At 42.5% G+C, this 19,292-nt stretch overlaps 3 protein-coding genes across 5 annotated transcripts; all 3 read left to right on the forward strand.

Moving 5' to 3' along the window:
• Positions 1–163: 163 nt before the first annotated feature.
• Positions 164–9,198, forward strand: LOC129598562 (CD109 antigen-like). Its single transcript, XM_055496532.1, has 20 exons — positions 164–506; positions 1,222–1,488; positions 1,638–1,695; positions 1,755–1,877; positions 2,059–2,143; positions 2,238–2,325; positions 2,898–3,506; positions 4,117–4,308; positions 4,666–4,836; positions 4,931–5,002; positions 5,071–5,134; positions 5,220–5,295; positions 5,363–5,480; positions 5,769–6,237; positions 6,316–6,528; positions 7,143–7,188; positions 7,396–8,017; positions 8,098–8,480; positions 8,639–8,792; positions 8,861–9,198. The coding sequence occupies exons 1-20, from the start codon at positions 246–248 to the stop codon at positions 9,011–9,013; spliced, it is 4,224 nt and encodes a 1,407-aa protein (XP_055352507.1). The 5' UTR covers positions 164–245; the 3' UTR covers positions 9,014–9,198.
• A 1,512-nt stretch (positions 9,199–10,710) lies between these two features.
• On the forward strand, positions 10,711–14,696 carry LOC129598580 (thioester-containing protein 1 allele S1-like). Of its 3 annotated transcripts, none has more exons than XM_055496557.1 (8): positions 10,711–11,109; positions 11,274–11,528; positions 11,667–11,724; positions 11,785–11,907; positions 12,770–12,854; positions 12,966–13,053; positions 13,464–14,077; positions 14,563–14,696. In XM_055496557.1, exons 1-7 carry the CDS (start codon positions 10,837–10,839, stop codon positions 14,064–14,066), a joined length of 1,485 nt encoding a protein of 494 aa, XP_055352532.1. In that variant the 5' UTR covers positions 10,711–10,836; the 3' UTR covers positions 14,067–14,077; positions 14,563–14,696. The 3 variants fall into 3 exon arrangements, with proteins under 3 accessions (XP_055352532.1, XP_055352534.1, XP_055352533.1); XM_055496558.1 differs by lacking the exon at positions 10,711–11,109 and adding an exon at positions 11,152–11,194; XM_055496559.1 differs by lacking the exon at positions 14,563–14,696 and having other exon boundaries at positions 13,417–13,631.
• On the forward strand, positions 14,575–19,288 carry LOC129598581 (CD109 antigen-like). Its single transcript, XM_055496560.1, is given in 14 exon segments — positions 14,575–14,760; positions 15,006–15,176; positions 15,282–15,314; positions 15,791–15,863; positions 15,926–16,007; positions 16,072–16,189; positions 16,286–16,742; positions 16,815–17,027; positions 17,211–17,256; positions 17,321–17,550; positions 17,552–17,937; positions 18,187–18,463; positions 18,722–18,876; positions 18,946–19,288. Coding segments are annotated over 12 exon segments (2,121 nt in total). The 5' UTR covers positions 14,575–14,604; the 3' UTR covers positions 18,343–18,463; positions 18,722–18,876; positions 18,946–19,288.
• Positions 19,289–19,292: the final 4 nt, after the last annotated feature.

A 19,292-nucleotide genomic window follows, 5' to 3' on the forward strand; every position in this document is an offset into this window, starting at 1 on the left:
GCATTTCGCGCCATCCGGCTGTCCACTCACGCTGTCTTGTAAAGGAAACAGATGACCTTTGACCTGGAGATTGTAATCACTCGAGAAGTGGCGAAACATCTCACAGACTGCATAAACCGTGAGTTGCACGCCTTCTTTTTCAAGAATTATTTTGTGGCGCTCAGTGCGGCGGCTGTATAAGTACGAGCCGTGGAATAAAATATCGCTGATCAGTTTGTTGCCGGTGTTGTCGTCATTTTAACATTATGGCGTATACAGAAATATTGCTGATATGCTTGGCGTTCACGGCGCTGTGTGCGGCACAAGAGGACGTGCGGGATGAAGGAGCGATTATTGTCTATTCACACCGGCTTATCCGACCTAACTCCGATTATGAAATCATCGCACAGTCATTTCAGCGGGAATTCGACGCGGATGTGGATGCCGTCATCACGACGCCCACGGGGTCCGTTCGCAGTCCGACGGTGTTGCTGGGAAAGGGGGATCAGAAACGTTTGAAGCTCAAGGTATTTTTTGTTATATTTAACATGACCAGAAAAACCGAACGTATTCTATTACAAGCTGCAAAAACTTATTTTAATAAAAAGTAGCAAAATATAATATGCAGCAAAAGTAAAAAAAATGAATAATAAAAAGTACGCTAGCCCAGTTATGAGCATATTCAAAACGCTGGTTTAAACGGATGCACTGTCAAAATTCAGTTCTGCAGTGTGCCCATCATCCATGTGCTGGTATAACATGTGCAAAGGTGTGATTTGTTACTCAATCATCTGAAAATGAATAAGATTTTTTTTTCTGCCTTGTTATTTCTTCCGCGCTTCGTTTGCTTTTAAAATGACACTTTAATACAGAGTGATTTCTGAATTTTAGTTCTGGAAAAGTTTCTGTTTACGAAAAGTTTACGAAAAGTTGGAAAAGTTTCAACTGCATGTTTAGTTGCACAGTTAGTATACGTAAACTCGTAAAGTAAAGCCGGCAAGTGTAGTATAATTGTGTACCTACTTATCAGATGGGCTGAGAAGTTATCCGATAATATTATACTGATCACAATATTAAATAAGTAATTACAAAGAAACCCTTGTATTTTGAACGTATAAAATTGATACGGTTGTCCCAAACGGCCTGCCTTGGGATTATTACTTTCATTGATTAATAAGAATAAAGTTTAGACACAGCCGTTTTTCTTGAAATATAAAATAATGATACTTTTGTTTTTGATAGATCCCCAGTTTGCCGGCAACCGGCGCTGTTAAATTGAACGTCACCGTTACGTACAAAAATGCCGACAAAAATGCCGATAGTGACGGCCATCAAACGATAAAAAGTTCGGAAAAGAACCTACAGCCGATGCCCAGTGATGACATCATCCTGATTCAGCTGGACAAACCCATGTACAAAGCCGCCGACGCCGTCCGGTTCCGGGCGTTGATACTGGATCAGAATCTCCGGTTATCAGCTAGCGTCAAGACAATTACGGCTGTTCTCAAGGTAAAGGCGCGTTTCTTTCGCTCTTATATTTTAATATCCTGTTGTACAACGCAAAAAGCCACCGATCAGCCTGCTAGTGAGGTTTTGGACTTAACCGGTAAATTATTCTCGTGCCATTACCTGCTTGATAACGCGATTGATAATTACAGGATATGAATGGAGAAAGTGTGGAGACAAAACCCGACATTTCCTACGCAAATGCCAACAGTAAAGATAGCCTTCCTACACAAAGCTTTGTAGCCGGTAAAACGTCATCTGCTCCACAGGTCCCGGCTATTTTGAGGGCACCTTCCAACCGTTGCCGTTTGAGCCGGAGTACGGCAACTGGAGCGTCGAGATTGTGACAAAGAATCAGAGTGCTTCGAAAACACTACAAGTGACCAATTATCGTAAGTTGACGAAATGTGAAGATTTCGACAAGAATTTGATATTCTTTTTCACTGGCTTTCAAAACGATTTCAACGTCGCTGCATTTAATGAGCTAATAAGAAATCAACTTTCTACGGAAAATAAATATAATTTAATAACATATAATGTTTTGTTATTACTAATGCTGCTGCATTGCCGCAGGCTTACCTCGTTTCGCAATATACTTCAATACCCCTGAGTGGATTACAAAGGACGATCCCACACTTCCGCTGAGCGTTACTGTCAGGTATAAAACTTTTTATTTTCAATTATATTTGGTTTTTTTAAAATAACGGTGCCAGAAAATGGTTCCATCACGATTATTACGCAAACATTTGCAGAGATCAAACAGGAAACCCGGTAGTTGGTTCAGTGGATATTGTTATAAAAGATCCATCCACATCTGAAGATAAAGTGCTGCCAACACAGGTATATTAATTTTACTCATTGCCAGCAGATGGCTGCACGTAAGCGGCATGGGTAACCGTAAACCAAAATATGTACGTGTACCAAAATATGATTAAATTATGACATGTACAATGTATGTACAGTATTGTACAATAATGATTTCTACTCAATATTAACCTGTGTATCAGTGTCTTAATATTCCTGTTTGCGCTTTCATGCGATCGATGTATTAACCCACCTGCCTCTTTCTTTCTTTCGGAGTTTAATTCTAATTGTTGCAAAAGGAGACGCGGTTGCTTTTGTAGGGTCCAGTAAATTACCGGAAGTAGTTTGGGAAAATTATTACCTTTTTTAATTTTAAATTTTTTAACCATTTTATTTTACGTTAATTTACTGAGTAACACCAGTATACAAGGCTTTTGCCGAATGCACATTTTTTTCAAACACAGTACAGAGTAAAACTTATGAGCAGACCTGTTCATTTTTCTTTGTGCGTCTAGCCGTAAAATTAGCGAAGGAGGAAGAATCAGTTTCAGCCAATACAGATTCTGGTTTTCGGTTTTCTAAATAAGTAAGCTGTTATAATTTTTCAGGCAACGGAAATGACCAGTGCCAGCCAAACTCACAGCTACAAACTCAACCATCCCGCGCTGCAGAAAAAATTCTGCCAAGAGAACAAAGACGGCTACATCACCGTAGTGGCCAGCGCCAAAGAGCGCTTGACCAATAAAATCGAAAAAGCGGAAAAGCGAATTCCTTACCACTGTGCGCCCTTCGCGATCACGATGGGCTCACCGTCGGATACCTTCCGCGCCGGTCTGGTGACCAGCATCACCATCCGCATTGCCAACCACAATGGCACGCCCCATCCCGCCGCTCTGCGGGCCGCCGACTTCACCGCCACGGAAGTGGCACTCATTGACCACGGCCTGGTGGAGAAAACCCTAGAGATCACCGATAAGAAAGTGGATGTGGAAAAGGGCGTGGTGCTGCTGCAGTTGCGCTGTTCCTCACAGACGGAGAAGCTGCTCATTACGGTGAAGGTCAAGGACGTGACCAAGGTCGTGGATGTGCCCCGCCGGCCCAGTAACACCGTCGGCGCCGCCCACATTCGCGTCTTCGGCACGAAGAAGTACCGGGTGGGCGATTACGTGCAGTTTATGCTGGAGTGTAATCAGGACTGCAAAACGATGTATTATGCGGTAAGAAGATAACGATATGTAATAAGTTTGTTAATGAGATTATTAAGCGCATTAAGTTAAATAAGTCATACAATGTACACCAGTGTTCAATTTACGCGAGTCTTCAAAGTCACAGGTTTTACTGTAATATTAATTTGAAATAATTATAAAGTTGTATTATTATGTATTAGGTAATTGATGATTTGCGTATTTTATTGACTATGTTTTCATAGTCAATAAAATATATAAAACATAAATTAATGCAAAATAAAATAAGAATTGAATTAAATATTGAATTAAAATAAGAATTGAATGAGAAGAATAAGAATTGAATTAAATATTGAATTAGCCACCAAAACTGTTTTTATTATCGGTTTCATCAATACAATTGTCCGTATAAAACCTGTATAAACCTGTCTTTTTATTAGTGCCTATCAGCGCGGGCTTGTTTGTTATGTTAATTGGCTACTGCCTGAATAAAAAGATTCGTCAATACATACATACACTGTACATCAGAATTTCACAATAAAAAATTCCGTTACCTAATCTCACTTTTCGCGAACACATGTGCCCATGAAATAGAAATACCGCCATAATAGTATCCAAGCGGAATTAAATTGTTTCGTTACAGGTTGTCTCCGGAAAAGGTGTGGCAATAGCGACATCTGCCAAGATGACGGACGAACAGAGCGGTCGTCTCAATTTCCAAGTAACGGCGGACATGGCACCGTCATCTACGATCATCGGCTACTACAGCGGTTCACAGGGAGTGGCTACAGACAGTGCGGAGATCACCGTGGAGCAGACTTCACTTGTACAGGATGTAAGCCAACTCTACCATAAAAAATTATTTTTTGACTGATAGCTCGGCTAAAAACTGCAGATCCATAAATGCTGAAACCTGATAATGGTACATTTCCCTTAAATTAAAGCGGATAAGTCAGTTATGCAGTTGCCAATGCTGGTGTCAGAAAAAAACTATTACGACCCAGAATCGCAACCTAATTAACAATTAAATCATAGAGGATCGAGATACCGGCTAGCGCAATGTAAGTATGTACAGATTTGCTCTCCTGCAGCATATCTGATTTTCCGTTGAATGATTTTTTTTATCTTGGTCTCAGACGGTTAAATAAATCACTGTTCTTTAAAGCCGTAATATAATGTAATAAATATGCAGATAAGCCTAAACGTCGGTCCCGAAGATAAACGCCAGGACTACGTTGTCCCGGGACTAGGCAAAAAAGCTAAAATCGAAGTAACCGCCGCTCCCAACTCGCTGGTGGGGCTGCTGGCCGTCGACAAGAATCTCCTGCAGCTGGCTTCCGGTCACGATTTGTCCGCGGAAGAGGTAACGCACTATTGTCATAAATGTGCTGCGGATGACCTTTACGGCGTCCCAAGCAAAACTGGTCCTAAATTGTTTACGACATTTTTTTTCGCAGGTTGTTGAGAAGCTGTTGCGCACTGCGCCGCAAGTTCCTGATGAAAATCCGAGTGACGTCGAAGAAATTCAGGTAAAGCCCGAGCTTTTTCTTCAACAAAAGACTAACAGCGAAAATTTTTCCCATCAATATTTCCGCAGGCGGGCAATCTCGTTGTTTCGGTTTTTGAGGTCGATGGTTTCATGCAAAATTCCGCTCCTGAAGGTACTTTGAACATTTTTGGACATTGTATCGTGTTGCCGCTACACCACTTGCATTTAATTAAGTATGGCTTTCATTTCCATATCAGGACGACCGGCATCAGCGGAACCTTTATTGCGTAAAGACTTCCGCGACAGCTTCATGTTCATCACCAAACAAACTGAGTAAGCTTTCAAAGTTTAGACGTTTTCCCCGCACGACATGTGCGAGCTACATCTGGTCTCTCCGTAGCAAAACCGGGAAATTATCCCATCTGGAAACCGTACCCGATTCTATTACGACGTGGGCGGTAACGGCCTTTGCCGTCAGCACTCAACAACCAATCGGTCTGACAACTAAACCAAGTGATGTACGTATTTTGTGCAGTCGAGGCTCCATACTTGCAGACCATTTAGGAAAAAAATGAAAAAATAAATGTTTCAATCGTTTTTTACTTAATCGAACATTTATAACCAGTACGAGTACAGGTTTACTGACCGTATGGGTAATGACGTGTAAAGTGTCACGAATTATGTGATCAGATATGAACCATAAAGAAAACGCGTGCTTAAAAAAGGCGTATAGTGAATTAATATCATATCCTATTTTTGGAAAATCAATAGGTAGAAGAAAATTAATTTTAATTGTTTATTGGTAGCTGCGAGTTTATCAGGAGCTGTACATTCACATGGACACTCCACATTCGATGATCGAAAACGAGACCAACATAGTCAACATTACGCTCTTCAATTTCCGCGCGCAATCCTCAGCAGCAACCACCCTGGGTTTCCGCTACATAGTCAAAACCAGCCAACCGCGCGACAAAGCCTTCAACGCAGATCTGCAAATAAAACAGCGCAACGCCTTTCAGTATTTCCCCATCCCACTGGGACCCTTTAAAAAGGGCGTGGTTACCGTCACCACCGAAGTGTTTGAACAAGGCGGCGGCGTGGTCGACCGTATTCAGAAAAAAATCCAAATCCTCCAGCCAGGCGCTCCCGTGTTCAAAATCTCTGATGTAATCACCCTCTCCTCGGAAACGCCCACCGTGACCATTCCCGTTGATAAGAGCATCATCCCGGCTAATGTGGTTCCCAATTCCATTGGGGTTAAATTGACGATTTTTGGTAAGGGGCTGGTCGGAGTGCTTCGAGTGTGGGAGGGGTTATTGTATGGGTAATGTTTTGATGTCGGCTTATTTTTAGGGGACATGTGGGCGCCCGCCGTGAACCAATTGACTCTGCCTGATATGAGCCGGGAATTCGAGGGACTTATCCGAATTCCCACCGGATGTGGTGAACAGACGATGGCTATACTGATGCCCAATGTGTTCTTAGCCAGATATTTAAGAAAGCTGGGAGGAAGCGCCTTAGGGACCAATAATCGCGAGAAGCGATTAAAAGAAAATATGCACAAAGGTCAGTAATTGAGAGATTTCATATAAAGGGAAAAGCATCCTACTTGAACCGTTTGTCTGCACTGCTGCCGTCACCCGGCTGGAATTTACGATGTGGCTGAACATGGCGCTTATGTACCGCTCCGGATTTAACATATGTACTGCCGCAACGTCACACTCCAGCGGGATGAGGACAGCAATGTAACGGTTCGACTAAAATAGTCCCCCACACCCTATATAAAACTCGGTGATGTAGAAGTATATGTACCGATACTACCGACCTACATATAGCCTATAGGGGCTAAAGAGACGATTCGCATCGCTGATATTCACCTATAACAAGAAGATTCATGCCAAACAGGAAGCAGCATTAGAACGCTATGCGCGCCGTTACTTTACCTCGATTTTGCAATTCCGGAATCGCGTTGTATACGGCATACTCGTATTACATGCGTAACATAATCACTTTATTTAATTCTGAACATTTAATGTACATCAGTAGAGTATGTACGTGGCTCATTTTCCGTTTTTCAAGTTGGCGGGATGTGGTAGTATCTATTTATTTTAAGCGTACAGGTAAATATTTATTTTGTAAATTACATTACACATCATGAAGGCTGGTGTTTGTTCTTTCAGGGTTTCAGCGGCAATCAAGCTTCCGGTTGAAGGATGGATCATACAAGTAAGCAACGCCCCAAAGTGTTTTCAGAACGACAAAATTACAGTACCGCAATGCGAAGACGTAATGGATTCCAAATAAATTTAATTTACTATATCCTAGTACCATTCTAATATAAACTGAAAAAGTTGTTACTGTATTAACAGTAACCGAGATGTTAAGGTTTTTGAGAAAGCCGTTAAATAACTTGTTGCCATTTGAACTCCGTAGTACGTTCGGACGAAAAGAGCAGCCCGGTTCAACATGGCTAACAGCGTACGTCGTCCGGGGGATGACTCTTGCCGGCGAATTTGTCCGCGTGGATCGAAACCAAATTGAGAAGTCGCTGGCATTCCTAGACACCAAACAGAACGCTGACGGATCTTTCCGCGAAGACGGCAGCATCATTGACCGACCGCTGGCTGGCGCCAGTGCCGTTGGCAAGGGCGACATTCTCACCGCCTTCGTTTTGCTTGCGTACCTGGAGAACGGTCGCACCACCGATGTCACCAATAAAGCCCGCCAGTACTTGGAACGAAATTTTGACAAATCAACAGACCCGTTTGCGCTGGGTTTGACGTGCTACGTGTTCAGCCGATCGGGCAGCGCCAGAACCCAGGAATGCATTGCGAAGATGAACAACATGGCGAAAGAACCGTCGCAAGGGAAACGCTGCTGGCTGGACAAGAAAAGTCCGAAAGGTCACGATCAGCAGTTCACAGCCAAGGATGTGGAGACTACGTCTTATGCGCTGTTGGCACTGTGTAACAGCAGTTTTACTGGGAATTTAACTCCGGTTGTCGATTGGTTGCTGTCACAGCGAAACGGCCACGGTGGCTTCAAGTCAACTCAGGTAAGCTGAAGCATACAACAAAATTATTATGTTGTCGACTATGTTTTGCAAACAGTTTATCCTAAATTAATGTTTTCTAGGACACCATAGTCGCGTTGAATGCGTTAAGCGAGCTGAAAACTGGTGGATCATCGCAGAAACTCAACTTGGAAGTTGTCGGCGTCAAGGGCGGCAAGTATACCGTCAGCCAGGACAGTCTTGCACCGAAAAGCTACGATTTGCCACTGACCACGGATAATGTGGTAATCAGAGTCGCTGGGTCTGGCGTCGCTCGCTGCCAGGTGGAATATAAATTTCAAGAGAGGATGAAGACGAAATCTTTGCCAACGGATACACCAACTAAACCCACAACAACAACCACACCGAAACCTACCGGACCGCCAGTTAGCACCTTTGAGTTTAATTTTACGTTGCGCTCAAATGATGCGGAGAATAACATACTGACAATCGAACTTTGCCCGACGTAAGTAACACAGCTTAAGCGCACTAGAAAACGGCGGAAATTTTAAAAAAATATCTAGTCGATTGTTAGTTCAGCGGATTTTCTTGTTTTGCATTCAGTTCCTTGTAGCGTATTTTTGATTAAACTGGGTGCATTGATCTCTGGTCATAAAATTTTAGTTACATCGGTAACGTTGAAAGTGGGATGGTAATGATCCAGATCGACGCACTAACTGGCTACGAATTCAATCAAGAAGATGTGGCCGCGCTCAAAGACCAAACGGATGTGGACAATGCGGTGTGCAGCAGCAAGTGCGAGTTGTATATTCGCAAGGTACCCGTCAGATACAATGTCACTGACCAAAAGCGTTCTTCTTTAACGCTGCCTTGGAATTATTGCAGATTGATTCGGGAAAAGAGATTTGCCTTAGTCTCAATCTCGTTCGTCACAGCACCACCGAAGACCCCGCTCCACGCCCAGTTACTGTGTACCGCATGTACGAGCCAAATGTCAAGAAATTATTGGAATATTCACTCAAAGATATCAAAGAATAGCGGGAAAACGTTGTGCTTTGTACATGTTACAAACATGGACTGACTATAAAATGCATAATTCGAACGCAAATGCAATGTCTTGAAGTGTTAATACTTAAAAATCTTGGCTGCTATCGAATTTCAATGGCACAATAGTGGGTAAAAAACTGCTTATTTTCTCCTGACCATAAACCACTCGTTTTTCGGTTGGCTACTGTTCGAACTGATTAAAACCGCATGTGAATTAGGACTCATATTACAGGTTACCCAAACCGGCTTGAAATGGTTCGTTTCGGTCCTTTTCTAGTGCGCAGGTACTTCTTCCCGTGCAAGGTCTTGCCGCCTTCGATACCAAAGTCTTCTTAGACTTTGCATTTTTGAGCATGATCTATTGGACGATTTTTCAGTCAACAGCTTGGCAGAAACCAGTCTGACTCTGAATTCTTGAAAGAGAAGCGTATATGTAAAAAGCGAAAAAAAACTTTTCCGAGTCTATGATGAAGCGTTACAGTAGACGCCACGGTGTCAGTTTTTGGTGCTAAGTCAACCACCAGGCGACGCATGGTGCCATAAAGAATAAAATGTGGATTTAAAGCGTGTTTTTTCGTTGCGCTCACGTACTTTATTCCTTTCGGAAACTCGGTTTGTCGCACTATAAGCTTGCCATCGTTTTGCTCGGTTTCTCATTATAAGTTAACTCCTTAAGTAACGCTCAATCTCTAACAATCGGCACATGCTGTTCACATAAAGAGAATTTGAAAAGCAGACATCGTGTAACCTGGCATGAACAAATGGAATCAGTACCAGAACTCCCGTCTTAAGCCAAAAAGAAAATACTTTATTTAAAAGATCATTTATTCAAGGGGAATACGGCCCGGTACAAGGTACCAAACACTTCTTTGCTTTGCTTTCTGTAGCTAGATGATTTGTACACATAAGCGTGAAAGGCACGTAAGTTTGAAGATGGTTTTCACCGAACCAAAGATACAACATTTTTTCCAGATTTTACAATGGATTTTAAAACTCCAAAAAAGTTGCTAGGACCGTGGTGCAGTGTAGAAACGATCTTCATGCATATGTGCGTTTCCATGCAAAATTTGAAGTAGATCAGTTGATAACGAAACTTTTGGTAAACCGGAATGCATTTGAACTGTTTGGAATTTTCTTACAGCCATAACTCCCGAACCGGATGTTGCGCGCACAAACGGTTTTTACGCTTATATATAAAAGTTATCTGGCTACAGAATGTCTTAAAACAATGCAAGAATATGCTTGGGATTGTTCGAAAGTGGAAGTTTTCGTCCATGTACACGAATTGGTACCATGTACCGGGCCACTTCCCTTAAGCGATACTTTCCCATACCATTACAGCTTAAGTAACTACCACTTCATATAACTTTACAACCAGAGGTATACTACATAAAATGTTAATTTTTTTCTAACAGGTTGCTATCTTGTCGTTTTTTTATTGCCACTATCTGACTTTCATCAGGCGTAATGATTCGGCCAGTCGACACAGCAAGCGGAAATGATGCACATTAGCAGTAACAAATTCCGGTGCATTCGGCTGACTTCGGCTGTTCCGAGCTGGAAAACGAAACCTTTGGTCGGGCAATTGAGATTGTCATTTGGATAATTCCCGCGCAAGGAAGTGTTTTGCAATAAATATAACTGAATTTCCACTCGGCTGAGCACATAAGTATTACCGTATATATATTTCCAGTTCGCCCAGGATACACTTAATGCTATCCTTATTGCTATAATCATGATTAATTTTTTGAACAAAACAAACGCTTGGTATAACTAATTTTGGTTAAACGCAATTTGTTCAATTAATAATAAATATGTCTTTCAAATTATCATTTTGCTTCATGCTTTTGCTGATAACGGTGCTCCAGGCCTCGTATTATGTTGAAGAAACGGATGATGGGTCAATCGTCGTCTATTCACACCGACGTATCCGACCAAATTCTGTCTACGAGATTATTGCACATTCGTTGCAGAAGAAATTTCATGCCGATATAAGCGTCGTGATCGCCGTCCCTGGCGCAAGTGGGTCCGTGCAAAGTGCAAACATAACACTGGAAAAGGGAGAAAGGAGGATTCTGCGCCTTCAGGTATAAAACTAAGCAAACACCGAGAGCACAATTTGATTGCTGGCATAAATCCCTTTCGTAAAATATTTCCGGACAAACAATGAATGTACAAATACATACGGCGTAAATAGAAGCACGCCTCTACGGAGCATGCTGCTCTTTAAATTCACTTAATCTTGTTTCAGATACCCAATGTACCGGCGACCGGCTCCGTTAAGTTGACAGTGACGGTAGTCTACCAAACCGCTAACGGGCCGATCACGAAATATTCCGAAAACCTCTTAGAACTTACGTCAAATAAGGACGCCAATCACATTATCCTCATCCAACTAAATAAGCCTATTTATAAAGCCACCGATGCTATCGGATTCCGAGCATTAATACTTGATCAAGATCTCAAATTATCATCTAGCGTTAAAACAATTACTGCCATTCTCAAGGTAACGTTTGCCTTTTACGCGGCACTTTTTATGGTACCGGACGCAATTAAAGCTGTATTGCAGGAAAACTGTTGACTTATTTTGTTCTATGCAATTTTCTCTATTTTATTCTTATGTTATTTTGTTCAATCGTTGCAGGATGCCTATGGAGAGTCTGTGGAAACAAAGGCCAACGTGTCCACCGCCTTTCCCGGCAGTAAGAAAACACAAAGAAACGTACTGCAGATCCGCTGATGTTTTTATGAAATGGTACTAGGCTCGGGCTACTTCGAAGGCACATTTCATCCGTTGCCCTTTGAGCCAGATTTCGGCAACTGGAGCGTGGAGATTGTGGCTCAGGATATCAAGACATCGAAAACACTACAAGTGGCCGATTATCGTGAGTGTGTTTTCTGCTTAAGGGAATTAAGTGGCCCGGTACATGGTACCAGATTCGTGTAAAAAAACCCACTTTCGCGCACTTCCAACAGTTTTTTGCTTTTTTCATGATATTCTGTAGCCAGATGATTTGTAAACATGGTGTGAAAGCCACTGGTGCGCTCAACATTCGATGACCAATACCAAATTGAGACGCATTCAGGTGCACCAAAAGCCTCATAACGAACGAATCTTCTTTAAGTTTTAAGGGCGCATATGTAGAGAGATCGTTTTTACACAGAATCACGGTTTTGGCATTTTTTTACACTGTAAAACGAATTTTAAAACTTTGAATTCGTTTTAAAATGGAAGAATTGGTTCAACCCCGGCTGGGTGTAGAAATGATCTTCATGCGTACATACAAGCACTTTCGTACAAAATCAAAAGAATAGATCGGTCCATAACGAGACTTTTGGTACACGTGAATGCATTAAATCTTTTTGGAATTTTCTTAATAGTTATAACGCCCGAACGTGATGTTGCGCACACAAACGATTTTACAAACTATCTACCTCGTAGCTACAGAATATCATAAAACAAAGGAAAATGTTTTGCGAGTGCGCGAAAGTGAAAGTTGTCATGCATGTATACGAAACTGGTGCCATGTACAAAATGACTTTCCTTTACTGTACAACAGTCACCACACTTCCGCCAGTAGTGTCACTACTGGATATGGCTAATTTGCTGCGTTAATGCCCAACAATTTGGGGGTACAATCAAGCCAGATTGTCAAGAAAAACATACGTAAAATCGAATTATCAAGCCAAATACCAAGGAAAAAACACGGTTTTCTCGCATGCTGATTTTTTCGGTTGGATTTTTAGGTCTGCCTCGTTTTGGAATAGATTTCAGTGCACCAGACAGGCTGACAATGAATATCCCCGCGCTTACTTTCACCGCCTTTGTGAGGTACGCGGCTAAGAGCGAGCAGTTGACCAGACTTCGGTGCATCTGTCGTTTAATAAGAGTGCTTGCTAGACCCAGGCAATTCAAATGACCTTGGACCCAATTGTATTGCAGGGACCAGAATGGAAACCCGGTCATTGGATCACTGGAGATTGCCATTCTAGATCCGTCGAATTCAACAACCAGAGCGCTACCATTACAGGTATCAATTGCTTAGTTGCTAGTTAACAGCTTACAAACTAATGCATTCTTAATGATACGTACTCGTATAATACTTTCTTACAAACGAAATTTAATAGTCCGCTTGCGAAATAAATCAAGAGAGTACAGACAACGAACGACAGGCATGGTAGCGTTTGCATATCGGTAGTCCATTACGAGAAGGCATCAACGTATGAAAACAATAAAGTACAGAAATTTAAAGATGGCGCTAATTTTTGACGGGGCTTTTGTAATTTCTCGGGGCTGTTTCTTAGAACCGTAAGTGCACACTTGCGTACCAAAATTACGTCATAATAAATTCAAAAATTAATCTGCATATCTGTTGTATTATGATATACTGTAGATCGAACAACGCAGCTACACCATTCGACAATTTGACCGGGGTTTTAGGCTTCTGGAACAGACATCCTAGCACCAACGTACCTTTGCCAACTCAACCACCAAGCACTGAAAAAAACTTTCTGCGAAAATAATATCGACGGCTATATAACCGTAACCGCTACCGCCAAGGAGCAGCTAACCAACAAAGTGGAAAAAGCCGAGAAGCGCATTCCTTACCATTGCACACCGTTTGACATCCAGCTTATTTCACCGACCGACGGCTTTCGAGCTGGTGTGACAAACACCATTGCCATCCGTATCGGCAATTGCAACGACATTCTTGATCCAAACGCGCTAACTGCCGCCGTCTTTACTGCTACTGAATTTTCCCGCATCGACGATGTTCTCCGGTCAAACCGGCTGGAGATCACAGAAAAAACGATGGACATTGAAACGAGCATTTCGGTACTACGTGTACGCCCCTCTGTCACCGCTCAAAGGCTGATCATTAAAGCGGTAGTTAAAGATATCACCAAAGTGTTTACCTTGTTTCAACGGCCTGCCAAGACCATAGGCGAGAGCCTGGCAAACGTCCATCTTTTTGGGAACAAAAATACCAAGTTGGCGACAAAGTGGACTTCATGTTGGAATGTAACCAAGGCTGTCCTGTGATGCATTACGCGGTAAGGTCTACAAAATTCTCAGGATTGAAACAAAACAAAATAAAAAAACAGAAAAATCAGGTATCCCTAAGAAAATCTCAGAAAAAAAGACGGTTTGGCAAAACATTCGCTCGACATCGTGTTTTCCGAGTTAGTGACGAATTTCCGTCGGCGAAGTGGCGGGTCACCCGTCAGGCTGAATGAAAATATATATATTAAAATTTTTTTAAATATATTATAACCTTTAGAGAGACCAAATGTATTTCAACTTACACGTAGAAGCATAGAAACAGACAGGGAGTTCTTGGTTGTTTAGTTTTGCCATAATAAAAGGAGACCACTCCGTTTCTGCAGTAATTAGTGTAGTAGATTGTATTATAGCCAGTTTAATTTACTGTATCGATCGGAACGCTCTTCGGTCGATAAAACTTACGAGTATTATTGTGCGCGAACCAATGCAACACCTCGGAGAAAAATGATTTGCTAAAATTCATTGTGGGTTACAGATCGTAGCCGGGAATGGCGTCGCCCTGACGGCATACGCCACAATGAAGAACGAAAGGAGCGAACGCCTCAACTTCACAGTAACGCATGACATGGCGCCGTCGGCCACCATCTTTGCTTACTACTACAATAGCGAATCATTAGAAGTGGCCAGTGACAGTTCTGAGTTCGTCGTAGTGGCATCTTCTTCCATTCAAAAGGTAAACCACTGCAGACGCTCTTCGTTTTTTGCATTAGTTATTAGCAAAAATTGCGGATGAGCAGTAAGAGCTGCATGTTACCACAGTCCACAGGTAAACTACAAGGACCAAAAAAACCGATGTAGAGAAACCTACAGTCTCGTATCCTCTCTGTTAAGCACTTTTTTGTCCGCTCGTTGGAGTATCTCTCCAGTCTGTGGTACAATATATACTTCAAGTACTGTATATATATATGCATATAATAGGTGCAACTCACAGTTGGTCCACAAGATACAAACCATGACTACGTCATCCCAGGACTGAGGAACAAGGCAAGAGTTAAAGTGCAAGCAACACCCAATGCTCTGGTCGGTTTACTGGCCGTCGACAAAAACCTGCTGGAGCTAGCCGCCGACCACGATCTGTCCACCGACTACGTAAGATTGCGCGCTACTTTTTTTAAGTAATTTTACAAAATGATCGTTTGTGTACAGTAACTGAAATATACACCAACGTAAATTGAATTGTTGCCCTCTTGCTAGATCGCTCTTGGCCTTCTACGTGGATCAAATCAGGTAGGTAACTCGTGCTCTCGCTTTTTAGCAGATTAGAACAATCTAATCTTACCATTAGATACGCACCTTACAGATAGTACAGTATTTCCGACAGGGCTGCAGCAAAGGTCGCACTGAGACCACTCTCCTAAGCAGTTGTGGAGGCAAACTCTCACAAAATGTTGCAGCGTCTTCAGAATTTATTAATTTCCCAATCAAACTAATTTATACGAGTAGATCTTGAAAAAGTTAAAGTAAGATTTCCGGTTACAAGAAGCGCACAATTTTTCGCGAGCTAAAAGTAACTTCAAACTCAGCTTATGAAGATAAGACAGCTTCGAACTTGCAAAACAGTAAAATTCTGTGTTTGTATCGCAGTAAAGACACCAACTTGGCTCTTCAAGAATCGCGCATTCATAGTATGTCAAAGGCGGCATTTCTGGTGAATGGGACGGAAGAAACAGTTATTTTGGACATAAAAGAGTTGTTTCTTGCAGAAGACGCCAAATCTTGCAGTTTCTACTTTTTCCCTTGTTGAGATGTTTAACAGCCCCTACTATCCTCGAAAAGGTACAGTACTCGGCGCTGTTTAATTTACGCTACAGGCATTGGCTACGGAATGTAAATTGTAGAATCACGACCAGCACCGCGACCAGCGTCAGTACTACGAAGCGACTTCCGGGATAGTTTCATGTTTATAACCAAACAAGCCAAGTAAGATTAAAAATGCTTTGCTACACTTTTGCAACTTTGAAATTCAGATTTTCGATGTTCTTAGCAAGTACGGAAACCTATCCCAGCTGGTACTTGTGCCGGATTCCATCACAACGTGGGCTGTAACAGCCTTTGCCGTCAGTTCCACGTCACCGCTAAGTTTACCAAAGAAGCCAAGTGAAGTACGTTCGATAGACGAAGTATCCAAACATTTGAGAAGCGTACATAAATTATTGCAACTGCATTATCTATATAATGCAATGTTTTCGGCTTTCTAGCTGCGTGTCTATCAAGAGCTCTACATTGACATGGATACTCCCGACTCGATGATCGAGAATGAAACATGCGTGGTTAACATAACGCTTTTCAATTTTCGCAGCCAAACAACATCGAATCTGACTTTTCGATATTCAGTTCAGAGTACTCGCGACAAATCTTCAGATACTAAACTCCCGGCAATGTCGTCTGCAAAGCTTCAGTATTTCGCTTTTCCGCTGGGACCATTTAAACAAGGGAAAGTTTCCGTCACCACGGAAGTTTTGGATCCAAGCGGCATCATTATAGATAAAGTACAAAAACAAATTCACATTTTCCAGCCTGGTTACCGAGTCTTGAAGACTTCTGACGTTGTCACACTATCACCGGCAACACCAATGGTTGAAATTCCTATTAACAACAGCGCTGTACCAGAGAACATTGTACCGGGATCCCTGCGGACTGCGTTAACGGTCTTTGGTAAATGCCGCAACTTACATACTGAAAAACGCTGCTTATTAAATACCTATAGAATATATGTTAACCTTCCAGGTGACGTTTGGGCCCCAGTTATGATGCAGTTGGCCTTGCCCGATTTAAGTAAAGAATTTGAAGGGCTTATTCAGGTTCCCACGGGTTGCGGTGAGCAGACGATGGCGATGCTCATGCCAAATGTGTTTCTTATGAGGTATCTGAAGCGGCTGGAAGGTGGCTCTCTGCAAGCTAATAATCGGGGCAAAATATTGAGAGAGAACCTGGAAAAGGGTCAGTATAAACACGACATCATTCTATAGATCATCTTTCTGTGACTTTGTCATAATGTGTCATTTTGTGTGAACCAGCGTTTTCACCATAAGTGATGTTTTCCAGACAGGCGTATTACATGTGGCAGCCTTGTGGCTGTCATGGAAAGTTAAGGCTGAAGAATTCGTAACTTGCATTTCACAGGGTTTGCACGGATGGCTGGCTATCGCCTGAAAGACGGATCTTACAAGTAATCAGTGCACTATTTGGTTTATCAATAGATAACGTGTCCTACCCCGATAATTTGATTCCAGTGCGTTTGGGCAAAGGGACCGAACAAGTTCGACTTGGCTGACAGCCTTCGTAGTGCGTGGTATGGCATTAGCCAGCGAATTTATTGGGATTGATAAGGGCCAGATGGAAACTTCGCTGCGTTTTCTCCAATCCAAGCAACACTCCGAAGGATATTTCCGAGAGGAGGGTAGCATTTTTGATCGCGACCTGGGCGGTGCTAGTGGACGAAGTGAGGTGTTGACCGCTTTCGTGTTACTGGCATATATGGAGAAGCGGAGTCCTCAACGAAGCGTCCAAAAAAGGTTGCCGCCATCTTGAGAGCAAGTTCCCTGATACAACGGATACATTTGCACTGGCTTTAACCTGCTATGTCTTCAGCCGGTTTGGCAGTGTTCGGACACAGGAGTGTATTCACCGACTAAATGGTCAGGTTACAAAAACATCGGTTGGTCACCGGTGCTGGTTAGATAGGAACAGTCCTAAAATTCCCGGATACCAGTTTACCGCAAAGGATATCGAGACCACATCGTACGCGCTGCTGGCGTTAAGCAATAGCAACTACACCGGAAACCTGACCCCGGTTGTGGATTGGTTGTTGTCGCAGCGCAATCCGTACGGTGGTTTTGTGTCTACACAGGTAAAATGAGTGATGAGGTTAGAAAATAATCTGCTTTGGTAATTCGGATTTGGACACCTCACGAAGTCGTTTACCGCTGATTACATGGAGCTTTTGATGAAAAACCGTAAAATTGGGTAGTTATTCAGCTTCGTTTGAGCTAAACAAATAACCCGTAAAAGTGTCGCATCTTTTATGTACAGCGAGCACCATCGTTTTAAACAATGAAATTTTTCAGCAGAAACGAAGTGTAAGCAGTGCTTGTTGTAGGACACAGTTGTGGCGCTTAATGCACTCAGCGAGCTGCAAGCCATTGCGTCCTCGCAGAACTTGGATTTGGAAATCGCCGGCGTGAAGAGCGGAAGCAAGCATCGAATCAGTTCAAAAAGTCTCTCTCCGAAAACCTTTGTCGTGCCGCTCACGTAGGACAAAGTGGTAATCAGGACTTCCGGGCAAGGCACAGGTGCCAATTGAGATACAGCCTGAACGTTACGTTATTTGCTCAGGATAAGGAGAACTGGAGAATTAGATCGACAGTTTGTGCCACGTACGTTTCACACATTGCAGTCTGGTAAACTGGCGCATGGCGAAAGTTTGCTTCGATTGATTTTTAGTTCTTGCAAAATGTCAATTCGCTAAAGGTTTAGTAAAAGTTGAAAAATATATGTCAAGCTAAAATAAAAAAGGCTACATAATATAACACTTGCTAGTCTTTACTGGCCGGCGTTTAAGTCTGCCTGTAGCGTATCAGTAATTTGGATTTCGTACTATTGTGAAAACTTTTAAGGTTTTCATCTCTTTGTAGTTATACTGGAAATATTGAAAGTGGAATGGTAAATGATCGAAATGGACGCTTTGACCGGATATAAATTCGATTCAGAGGATGCCAGTGTGCTTGAAGAGCAACAGGATGTAGAAAAGGTTGCCTGCACAAGCAAATGTGAGATATACATTCGCAAGGTACGCAAAAGCCCCGTGCTCGTACACCATGAGAAATCTCTTGGTCAACAACTGCATGCCCAATTGCAGATCGACACCGGAAAAGGTCTGTGCTTGGCCCTTCATCTTATCCAGCACAGTTTTGCGGAGAATCCAGCTGCTCGACCTATTATTGTGTTTCGCATGTACGAGCCCAGCGTAAAGAAGATGGTGGAATATTCGCTGAAAGACATCAAACAATCGAGTTAACCGTTACGGCAGTCGAAAGAAGGTCACAGATATGGCTTACCACCTACTGGACTCCGTGAATGATTGGCTAGCAGTGTCATAAACTGGAAAATCGGTCGGCAAGACTCCGAATTAACAGAATTCCTTTTTGTTGTCAATAAAATGAAATAAACCTAGTACCGCGTTTCTTAAACCAAGTCGTGCGCGAA

This window comes from Paramacrobiotus metropolitanus, unplaced genomic scaffold (genome assembly GCF_019649055.1).
Source record: "Paramacrobiotus metropolitanus isolate TYO unplaced genomic scaffold, Prichtersi_v1.0 Parri_scaffold0000125, whole genome shotgun sequence".
NCBI classification, from domain to species: Eukaryota; Metazoa; Tardigrada; class Eutardigrada; order Parachela; family Macrobiotidae; genus Paramacrobiotus; species Paramacrobiotus metropolitanus.